At 34.9% G+C, this 11,298-nt stretch overlaps 1 protein-coding gene across 1 annotated transcript; it reads left to right on the top strand.

Annotated features, from left to right (window-relative positions):
• The first annotated feature begins 7,997 nt into the window (after positions 1 to 7,997).
• Positions 7,998 to 9,419, top strand: LOC126966980 (uncharacterized). Its single transcript, XM_050811298.1, has one exon. It carries the CDS (start codon positions 7,998 to 8,000, stop codon positions 9,417 to 9,419), a length of 1,422 nt encoding a protein of 473 aa, XP_050667255.1.
• Positions 9,420 to 11,298: the final 1,879 nt, after the last annotated feature.

Genomic DNA, 11,298 nt, shown 5'->3' with positions numbered 1-11,298 from the left:
TCCAATAGTTATTAATGGGTTATTTTCTTAACACCATAATGATAATTAACACGACATTTATTATAAAAATATAAATTAATTAGGTATTAAGTAGTTAAGTCAAGTAGTTAAATATTATAATGAAATGATTAGGAAAATATTAATGCAATAATTCGATCAATCTCAGATTTCTCTTTCTGAAAAATGTGTGACATAAAAACCTCTCATTTAGCTTTTTACATTGATGAAAAATTGCTAAATGATGCATAAGGGAAGTTGTGCTCAAAAGTTGGAGTACGATCGATCATGGAGTTATCGAAGAGCCAATTAGTTTACCCGCCGTGACCTATCATTGAATAAAAAAAATTTCGATTATCGGTTTTAGTTTATTTATTGTGAGCCCGGTCAGAATTATGTATACCTGTACGCTCAGGAACGATTCGAACGCGCGACCTCTCGCGATCCGAGCGAGCGCTCTTTCCAACTGATCCAACCGTTCGAGTAACGTGAGGTTGTGGCTTCATTTACAGGACCTACTTTACAGTTGATAACCTGCTCAACCCTAATATTTTCATATTACGAAATTGACTTGAGATGTCGCTCTTGCAAATCTAAGCAAATTGTTATGTTTTCAATAATTCGATCAATCATTACCGATTACGACCTACATTATTTTTTTGATTGTTGTTTTCTGTGTTTGTTTTCTTGTTTGTTTGTAACTGTCGCATTAAGTAATACCTGTAATGATAGTTACTATGTGTGTGAAATAAATAAATAAATAAAAAATTTAAAGAATGTAACCAGATCATTGTAATCCATGTATTAATGACCTGGATACTCTAAGCAACGAACTTCATACCATCATTTGATGAAATGTAGAAGAAAACTCCTTTATAATCAAACTGTTAAGGAATGCCAAACATCCAGATGATATGAATTATTAAGTTTGTGGCCTTTATGTGTATACATAATTATATGTGTACTCCCCGTGATAAATGCGGTAGAAGACACACAATGATGCGACGTCTCTACAAGACACACATTCTGCACATTGTTAACCAGTATATTAATTTAAAACCCAATCAAAGCTGAAAACTTCCATCAATTTCTACTGTCAAACTTAACCACTGAGTGCATAACAGCTGTAATTTAATATTTTATGACTACCCTCGAAAGTATTACTATAATATTGCTTTAGATGTCAACGAACTTGCTAGAGCTGTTAAACTTTACTCATTCATAATTAACCGGGTTTTAATAAATCGTGAACCATAAATATAAACATTTTAAATCTCAACTAAAAAATAATATGTTCCTTCAAATTTCAAAAATGATGATGAATTTTACTATAAAAATCAATGACGTATAATACTGACACGTATACAAAACCCCACGGTTGTTGTGATGCCTTTTCTCAAGCTTGCGCACACAAACACGTATTAACACACGTACAACGCTGAGGCTCTAGCAAACTCCCACTATGCCTTGGAAAACACTAGTGGAGGAGATACAAACCAGAGCACAAAGAGAAACACGAAAAACAACAACAACAATGGGTCAGCACTTTTATAATAATTTTAAGATGTGCATTGTGCATGAACCTCTAAGCTGCATATGAAGTCCTGGTACATGTTGCTAGAATGACACATGATTTGAACCGCTATGAAAGACGTTACTATCAACGCTACCATATTTATGTGCTCTTGGTGCCTATGTAGTAATTCGTCGTGCGCATGACGTCACAATATAGTAAGTTATACTCGCATCATACATAAGACAGTCTCTTCTTTGATCGCCTAGTACCAAAACACTGCATAATGCTTCCTATCTCGTTTTAATAAGTTATAATAAATCTTATGAATTTATTATGTGTTTGTTTTTTTTACTGTCGCTTTTTCGTTTCATCGAATTTCAAATCACATCGATGCAAAAGAAGTTTTCACTTCAAAAGCGCATTTTCACACCCAATTTACAGTTTTCTTACGTTGCTCATTAACTTTATAATTTCTAATGATATCTGTTATTTATAATGAAACCTGTATTACAAGTTATACAAAACACATTTGGTTAGATCCTGGATACAACGAGCGAAGCTCATTCGTTAGTTTGGTTATTGTATATTGATTGATTGTAATCTCAAAATAAAACTTAAATAGTTTATAGTACCTAGTAAAAGTCTATTAAAATACTGAAAATTATGCGTTATAAATAAATCAATAATTACCTATATTTTAGGAACAAACTTTAATAAAAAATACCTTGTTTGTTAATATCATGTCTAACTTTTGAATGCATCCAACAATTAAATTTAACTCGGACATTTCCTCTCAGAAAGAACTCCATTATTCAGCTGTTTTTCTCAAACGAGTGGGTGAAGATAAACGGGTACAATCTGAAGTAGCCTGCAGCGTAACGTCATTTAATACAAGCGGTCATAAGATAGTGTCTACGTATGATATAAAAGTTCGCATTTTGTTTAAGGCTTACAAAAGTTATTCTTGGTAAACAAAAATATTAAGAGAGACTCCCTATTTACCAGACTACGTGATTCACAAAAGGGTAAATGTGTTCATCGCTCCATGTATATAAGTTTGATCATTGTGTGCTCCAGATAACAAAGGCGTGGGCCGATCCAAAATATGATTATGTATGTACCTTGCAAATGTCAATAAACTCACATGACAATAATTATTGAAGTTTATTTATAATTTAATTTCCAAATCCGTATCAACTTGTAAAGCTTTAAAATTGTGTTTAATTTTTATTTTATTCTCAATGAACAATACGTCTGATAAATAAACATTGTTGATATCTGCAATTCTATAATTATAAAATGTTTCAAAATTGTATTAATCATTTTTACAAGTTTGTTATTTAAATATGAAATACTCATAGGAATCTAATAATATTCAACGTGTGAGTTCTTTATTTGTTCGTCTAGACTTTAGATGTTAGACTCATCCAAAGAAAACAATCGCTTTTATTTTCTATGGACGAGACGAGTTAATCGAAATACGAAATTGCACAGATATTATATTGGACAGTAAAATAATAAGGTTATATCAGAAAACTTGATTAGTTCTTCGCCACTGCTAACTTATTTTTGGCTCGTTGTAGGTATTACTTAATAAAATTAAACATCCGACCCGTTGCCGCTGAAGTGGCTCCAGGCGATGAAAGAGATGCTGCACTCTTTCCATAGGTACAGACTCTGACGTCACGATCAGTATACGACCTTACCACGACCGTTACGTGCTATGGGATCTCCTATTTAAGCTTCTAGTGAATTACTCACATTAACGATTACAATGTAAGTATAGGCCCCCTATTATTTATAATTATCATTGTTTATGATATTCATAGGTACTTAAAATCTTGTGAATTCTTGTCCTACGCTGATGCGCCGAAGAATAATCATATGGAAGTATAGTATCGAAAGCTATGGATACCATTGCACATTTCAGGAAGACCTATGTCAATTCTCTTATTACTTCTGTGACAAAATATTATTATTGAGTCTAAGTCATATAAACTGAACTGGTTTATTTTACGCTCCTGTAGTAAGTTCACCTAGCCATCTACTTTCCTAACCATTTATAAATCTTTAGCACAACTTGAATATGCTGTACTCGTTTGTAAACCTTTCTGTAAGAAATACATAGACGCAATGGAATTATTTGCGCGTTTAACAGCTCGATCCATTTGACCGCGTGCAACGTAATTTCTAATCTAAAAATATAATATTTCATTTACTTATATAATAGATACGGTTTAATATAATTAGTTATAATAAAAAAATATTAGTTTAACAAGATTAATTCAAATTCAAATATTTTTATTCAAAATAGGATGTGATATCGCTTATTGAAAGTCAAAAACCACCTATTACAAAATGAATGCCTCAGACCTGAGAAGAATGGCCGCAACAAACTCAGCGGGACCTTGTTTTTTCATCGAAAAAATATGTTTTCAAAGTAATATTGTACAATTAAACTTATTATTTAATACCTGAGGGCGGTCACTCCATTCCCAATCTATGTTATGTTATAGTAACCTTTACCACACAAACGTTTTTTAACAATTCTTTTGAATAACGTTATACTTTTGTTTTGAACATTTTCTGAGATATTGTTGTAAAAGCATATACATCGCCCCACAAAAGACTTACTAACTCGACTAAGCCGAGTAGTAGGCATTTTAAGTTTATGTCTGTTCCTGGTGTTAACATTATGGTTATGACAGTTTCTAGCAAATTCACTTATGTGCCTATGAACACACACTACATTATCAAGAATATATTGAGAAGCAACAGTCACTTCTGTAGCACAAATATTGTATTAATATCGGCAGCGTCGCGTTGCCTCATAGTAATATACCATAGGACATGATACTATGGAAATAACTAAAGTATACTAATCGCGCTGTATCTATGTCAGTTAATTGTCTAATCTTTTTAACCGCGTATGCTGCAGAACTAAGTCTGTTCCCCAATCCTTCAATATGGGGGCCCCATTGTAATTTGGAATCTAGAGTTATGCCATAAACTAATATATTTCTTAGTTTAGTCATAATATTAGGTTTTTATATAATTACTAAAAAATTTAAGTTAAAATGAATTTAGATTAGGTATTCACAAAATTTCATAAATAATAACCAATATTAATTCAGGTGTCAAACAAAATATTATCGATTGAAGGAGCGACTACGTTTGATCAACTGTGTCATGGCGTCCCATAAAAAGATAGCTGTATTTTTGGAATATTATTTAAAGTAGTTAGTTCTTATTAACGAAGCCTTTTAAGTTTTAAGAGTTTTTTATAAAAACTCTATATATTAGAGAACACATGAAAAACCTCAACACAGGCTTGGTCATTACGTTGACATGAGATTTGGTGTTTGGACTTTAACGAGTTTTTTTTATAATAAGGGACGAGACGAGCAGGAGGAGCTGATGGTAATTGATACGCCCTGCCCATAACAATTCAGTGCTGCTCAGGGCTCTTTAAAAACCCAAAATTTCTGAACGGCACCACAATTGTGCTCGTCACCTTGAGAGATAAGATATTAAGTCTCATTCGGTCCAGTAATTTCACTAGCTACGGCGCCCCTCAGACCGAAACACAGTAATGTTTACACATGACTGCTTCACTGATTGACTGCTTCAGAAATGGCCTCCGTTGTGGTACCGACGATCTAGCCGGCACCCTGTGCAAAGGTGCCTCCCAGTAGTAAAATAAAAATAAATACTAGTAATAAGTAATTTCCATATAAATCAAATTATTGTTAAACTTACTTACCATATAAATCAAATTATTGTTAGATTACTAGTAATTGATGAACCTCGGTTAAGAGGTATAGAACTCAAAAAACTTCGTAATAACTTACACTCAACCTACGTGCAACCAAAATAAGAATTTAAAGAATGATTAGCATTTAATGAAAAAGTCAAACGAAATAATCCATCTTATAGATAGTTATTATTACACCGGCCTTTCGAAAGCGGAAAAAATCTGAATGAAGTCTTCAATTATGTATGAGGCATTAGAATCTCAATTTTCCTGGATTCGTCAGTTCTGTCCTATTTTACTGAAAATTATTCCTTTTGAATATTTTTAAGTAACGCGATTTGAATATTTCAATAGGTTTTGTAAAACACAATTATATAAATGTTGCTTAGTAACATTTTGCGCATGCTTTTGTCATGTTATGTGTTAACGCCTGTAACAGCTGAGAGGAGGAGACGGCGGGGGAGAGGGGAAGCGACCAGTTTTAGAACCTGCGCCGACACATACGAGAGACCGCCATCGCCCGGCCGTAATGAGAGACGTCCTTGTTTAGCATTATATTTAATCTATACCTAATAATCTTGTTAATATAAATCTAGAAGTTTAAGTTTTGTTTTAATTATAAACAAAAAGTGGCGACCGTGACAGGACAGAGTACTCTAAAAGATAATATTCTTTTAATAAGCATTACGCTGCCGGCGACTTATAAGTGCCACGTGATTGACACGACGAACAAGACGTTGGAACTTGGAACATCGATGAGAATTAGATCTACGTTTGATTTTGGATAATTCTGCCAGTTTTCTTATAAATTAATTTACTGTATCGCTGCCAGTTAGCGGTTTATTTGCTACGCTTCTTATACATCACTCTATTTCTTTACTTCTCTTTATTTAGCAAATCATTTCATTTTGCCTAATTTGTTCCGTATATAGCTTACATTTATAGCTAGTTTCTTGCATAACAAGGTCATAATTAACCCTTTTAAAAATAAATTTGTTCAACACAATATAAACCGTTTTGTCAACTTATTCCAGCGTTCGAAAGATCGAGTTGTTTGGTGTTTCTGTATAATCCGCTGTGCTGTAAGGCGCTGTGTGCGAATACCCGTTGCCGTTGGACTTTAGACTCCGGCACAACAATACATCACGGAGCATCTAACCGTCGGAGCGGCGTAGTGGCGACTGTATTTGAAGTGATCTGTTTATCTCCTTGTACTCGTCAGGTTTGAGTGCGCTGCATTAATCGTTCTACTTTATTTACATGGTTTGCGCTTAGAATTCTTTAATAAATTCGTACATTGTCTATTTATATTTGAAATATTTATGATAATTTGTATAACAAAATGACTGAATCTAAAGCCGATAGTCAAGGAAAGGTTGATTTATCTAATTTAATAAAACAAAGAGGAATAATTAAAGGAAGATTAACAAATTTTTCGACTTACCTATTTACCTTACAAAGTTTAAAAGAAATATCTTTAGTAAAATATAAAGAAATAGAATTAAAATTAAACAAATGTCAGACATTACTTAATGATTATGAAGTTATACAAGATAAAATTGATTTATTACATACTGATACAGAGGAACAAATAAAAGAAAGAGATATGATTGAGAATCAATTTTTAAGTTTGATATCTACTTGTCAGGATCTTTTAGATAAACGCCCAAATGAAAATCAAAGGTTAGGGAACCAGGGGTCTGATTTTAGTAGTTGCCATTCCTTTTCGACTAATTCTATTAAGCTACCTACAATAAAGTTACCGACTTTTGATGGAAATTATTTGTTTTGGATGGAATTTAGGGACACATTTGAATCGGTTATACATAGCAATGAAGGGATTCCGCCGATAAATAAATTTCATTACTTGCGTTCATGTTTAGAAGGGAGCGCATCTGTTGTCATAAAGTCGATAGAATTTAGTGCTAAAAATTATAAGATTGCATGGGATCTCTTATGTGAAAGATTTGGAAACAAAAATATTTTAATGAACAATCATTTAAAGGCGTTGTTCAGTATTGAACCATTGCGAACGGAATCATTTAAAGCGTTGCGGTTTGTTATCGATCATGTGTCTAAGCATTTACGTGCTCTTGAATCGCTTGGCCAGCCTATTGATCAATGGGATGCCCTTATAATATACATGGTGTCCGTAAAATTGGACATACACACGAGTAGAAAATGAGAGGAGTACAAGGGTAATCTAAACGAGTTACCTTCGTTGAGTGATTTTTTTTCATTCCTGCGTAGTCGTGCTGACGTGCTGGAAACTTCCTATAGTACTAACCGGTCTGAGAAGGTGATAGATAAACCAAAGTCTATCACTCAGTCTAGAAGTTTTGTAGTGTCACATGATAAAAGGGATAACAAAAGAGGTTGTATTGTGTGTAACGATGAACATCCTTTACATGCATGCTCTAAGTTTAAAAATATGAGTATCGATGATCGTTACAATGAAGTTACTAAATTAAAATTATGTAAAAATTGTCTGCGCAGTGGTCACAACGCATATCAATGCCAGCTCAAAGGACTGTGTCTCACGTGCAAAAAGAAACATAATACACTAATACATAAACCAACCCGTCGTATGCAGAACTTCAACCCACGACTTCGTCTTCCCTACCCGTGTCTCTTACGCTGTCTTCATCAGCCGGCCAAGTGTTACTATGTACAGCTGTAGTAGAATTAATTGTAAACGACAATATTTATCAAGCTCGCGCTCTTCTAGATATGGGCAGTCAGTCTTCATTCGTTACCGAAAATTTAAAGAAAAATCTAGGGTTGTCTATTGATGATTCTAGTTCGGTTAACGTTTATGGAATTAATAATGTGGGCTGTAGGATTTATAAAAAATGTGAAATCAAAGTTAAATCAAGAGTTATGTCTTTTGAGATAAATGTCAAATGTTTGGTAGTGCCACAAATAACTGGTATTTTACCAAACTCAGTGATTAGCACTGAATTAATAAATATACCTAACAATATTCAATTAGCTGACCCTAAATATTTCTCACCGGCTGATATAGACATACTGTTGGGTGCGGATGTATATTGGGAGATAGTCGGATCGAATATAATTAAACTCGGTTCGAATAAACCGGTGCTTCAAGAGTCTAAGCTCGAATGGCTTGTAGGTGGTCCCTTAGCAACAAGTCAGTCAATCTCATGTAAAGTTCATTGCAATTTTTCTCAGGAAATAAAGGATTCATTAGAAAGATTTTGGAACATTGATGACTTACCACAAACAAAAACATATGCTGTTGAAGAGCAGCTTTGTGAAGATGATTTTAAAAAGAATGTTTGTCGTCTGCCAAATGGCAGATTTTCTGTTCACATGCCTTTAAAGGAAGGACCAGAGAAAGCACTCGGTGATTCCTATTATATTGCTAAAAAATGCTTGGAAAGCCTAGAAAGAAAATTTATTAAACAACCAAGTTTAAAGGTAAAGTATAAAGAATTTATCAATGAATATGCTGATTTAGGGCATCTAACTAAAATCAATCGACCAGAGTTTGGATACTTTATGCCACATCATGCTGTAATCCGCGAGAAATCTGAAACCACTAAATTAAGGGTGGTGTTCAACGCTTCGTCTAAAACTCATACAGGGAAATCACTCAATGATATTCTTATGGTCGGCCCAGTTGTGCAAAGTGACCTAATATCTATATTGCTTCGTTTTCGTGAGCATAAATATGTTCTAACAGGCGACATCGAGAAAATGTTCAGGCAAACCGAAATCACACCGTCGCAGCGTCATCTTCAGCTCATTTTGTGGCGTGAAGATTGTAATCAGCCTATTGATATTTTGCGTCTAAATACAGTAACCTATGGTACTGCGTCTGCGCCCTTTCTCAGTTCTCGGTGTCTCCTGCAATTAGCTAATGAATGTGACTATGAATCTATTGCTCGTTTAATCAAAAGCGATTTCTACGCTGATGATCTTAATACAGGCGCAGATACCGTAGAGCGCCTGCAACACATTTACAAAAATGTTGTCGAAGTTCTTGACTCAGCGTGTTTACCTATAAGAAAATTTCGTACTAACTGTCCTCAATTATTTCATAATGAAACTGATTGCGGAAAACCCATGGATTTTTATAAAGATTCCAGTGTCTTGGGTCTGAATTGGTCACCTACAGCGGATCAATAACAATTTTCAACAGATCTGACTCCATCCCCTCAGATCACCAAAAGAACTGTCATATCCACGACATGTAAGGTTTTTGATCCATTAGGGTTGCTATGTCCTTGTGTTATTATAGCAAAAATTATTTTACAGGAATTGTGGTCTTCCAAGTTAGATTGGGATGAAGGAACGGGACCTTTGAACTTTTGCAAAAATTGGTCAAGTCTTTTAAAAGAATTTTTACACCTGTCAAACATTAAGATCCCGCGACGGGTTCTGTCTGAAAACCCGAGATCTCTAGAGCTGCATTGTTTTGTAGATGCCTCCCAACAAGCCTACGCGGCTTGTGTGTACGTACGTTCTCAAAATCAGGACAGAAGTATCACGGTTAGGCTGCTATGTGCAAAGGCAAGAGTTGCTCCTCTACACTCTACCACCATTCCTCGGCTGGAACTATGTGGTGCTCTGTTAGGGTCTCGCTTATGCTTTAAGGTTTTACAGTCATGGCGGGGTAACTTTAGCCAAAAATATCTATGGACGGATTCAACAATTGTTTTAGCTTGGTTGAAGACCCAAACTAAGGATCTCAAGGTATTTGTGTGTAATCGGGTAAATGAAATTAATAAACTTACCAGCGGATTTATATTTCGGCATGTAGCCACAGATAAAAACCCGGCAGACCTGGCGTCTCGCAGCGTAAGTCCCAGTCAGCTCGAAGCTTCTGCCCTCTGGTGGGAAGGGCCGTCGTTCCTACGGAATGATGAATCCTACTGGCCGAAAACCGCTCATACTCACATTCCTATACACTTACCCGACGTAAAAGACATAATTAAATGCCACGTCTCAGCTAACGATGCTCTAAAATTTGACAAATATTCTAACCTTAACAGAATGAAGAGGATTTATGGCTACGTATTACGTTTTGTATCAAATTGTAAAAATAAAAATAATAAAATAATTGGTCCTTTAGATGCTAATGAATTGAATCAATCTTTACTATTATTAATTAAATGTAGTCAACAGGAATGTTTCAATGAAGAGATAAAATTAATTTCAAATAATAAAGCTCTCAATCGTAAGTCTAAATTAATAACACTAAATTGCTTTATCGACTCACACGGCTTGCTAAGAATTGGGGGTCGTATTCAAAACTCTGAATTTGAATACGATAAAAAACACCCGTTGATTTTGGATTCAAAGCATCATTTCACTAAATTACTATTTAAAAACGAACACGAAAAGTTGTTTCATGCCGGTCCTCAGCATCTACTTGCCTCTATAAGAGAGAGTTTCTGGCCCATCGGTGGTCGACATCTGGCACGTAGTACGACGAAGCAGTGCATGATTTGTTTTCGTTTGCGTGGACAAACATTGCAACCTATAATGGGCAACTTACCTGCTGAAAGAACCTACTCTTCGTTTCCATTTTATTCGTGTGGGGTGGATTTTGCCGGACCATTTATGATTTCCAGTCGAAAAGAAAGGGCAACCGCATTTATAAATGTTATTTGTGTTTATTTATATGTTTAGCATCAAAAGCACTTCACCTGGAAGTAGTTAGTGACTTAAGCACGGAGTCATTCATTTTGTCATTGCGAAGGTTCGTTTCTAGAAGAGGCAAACCATATTCAATATTTTATGAAAATGGCAGCAATTTTAAGGGTGCAAACAATGAGATAAGTAGATTGCTCAAATCTAGTCGTGAGCATTTAATCAATTTTGCCTCTAATGAAGGATTTAGTTTCATATTTAGTCCCGCTTATTCTCCACATTTTGGAGGTATTTGGGAGGCTGGCGTGAAGTCAGCAAAGCATCATTTGCGTCGTGTCGCTGGCAATGCTTCTCTCACTTTTGAGGAACTAGCGACACTGTTCACACAGATTGAAGCGATATTGAATTCTCG

This window comes from Leptidea sinapis, chromosome 11 (assembly GCF_905404315.1).
Source record: "Leptidea sinapis chromosome 11, ilLepSina1.1, whole genome shotgun sequence".
In the NCBI taxonomy this organism is placed as follows: Eukaryota; Metazoa; Arthropoda; class Insecta; order Lepidoptera; family Pieridae; genus Leptidea; species Leptidea sinapis.
The sequence above is the reverse complement of the archived record's forward strand: the minus strand, read 5'-3'. Positions and strand labels throughout refer to the sequence as shown.

Bases quoted from the DNA above. Each gene is read 5' to 3' on its own strand.
- LOC126966980 (XM_050811298.1), top strand. From the start codon at position 7,998: ATGGGCAGTCAGTCTTCATTCGTTACCGAAAATTTAAAGAAAAATCTA.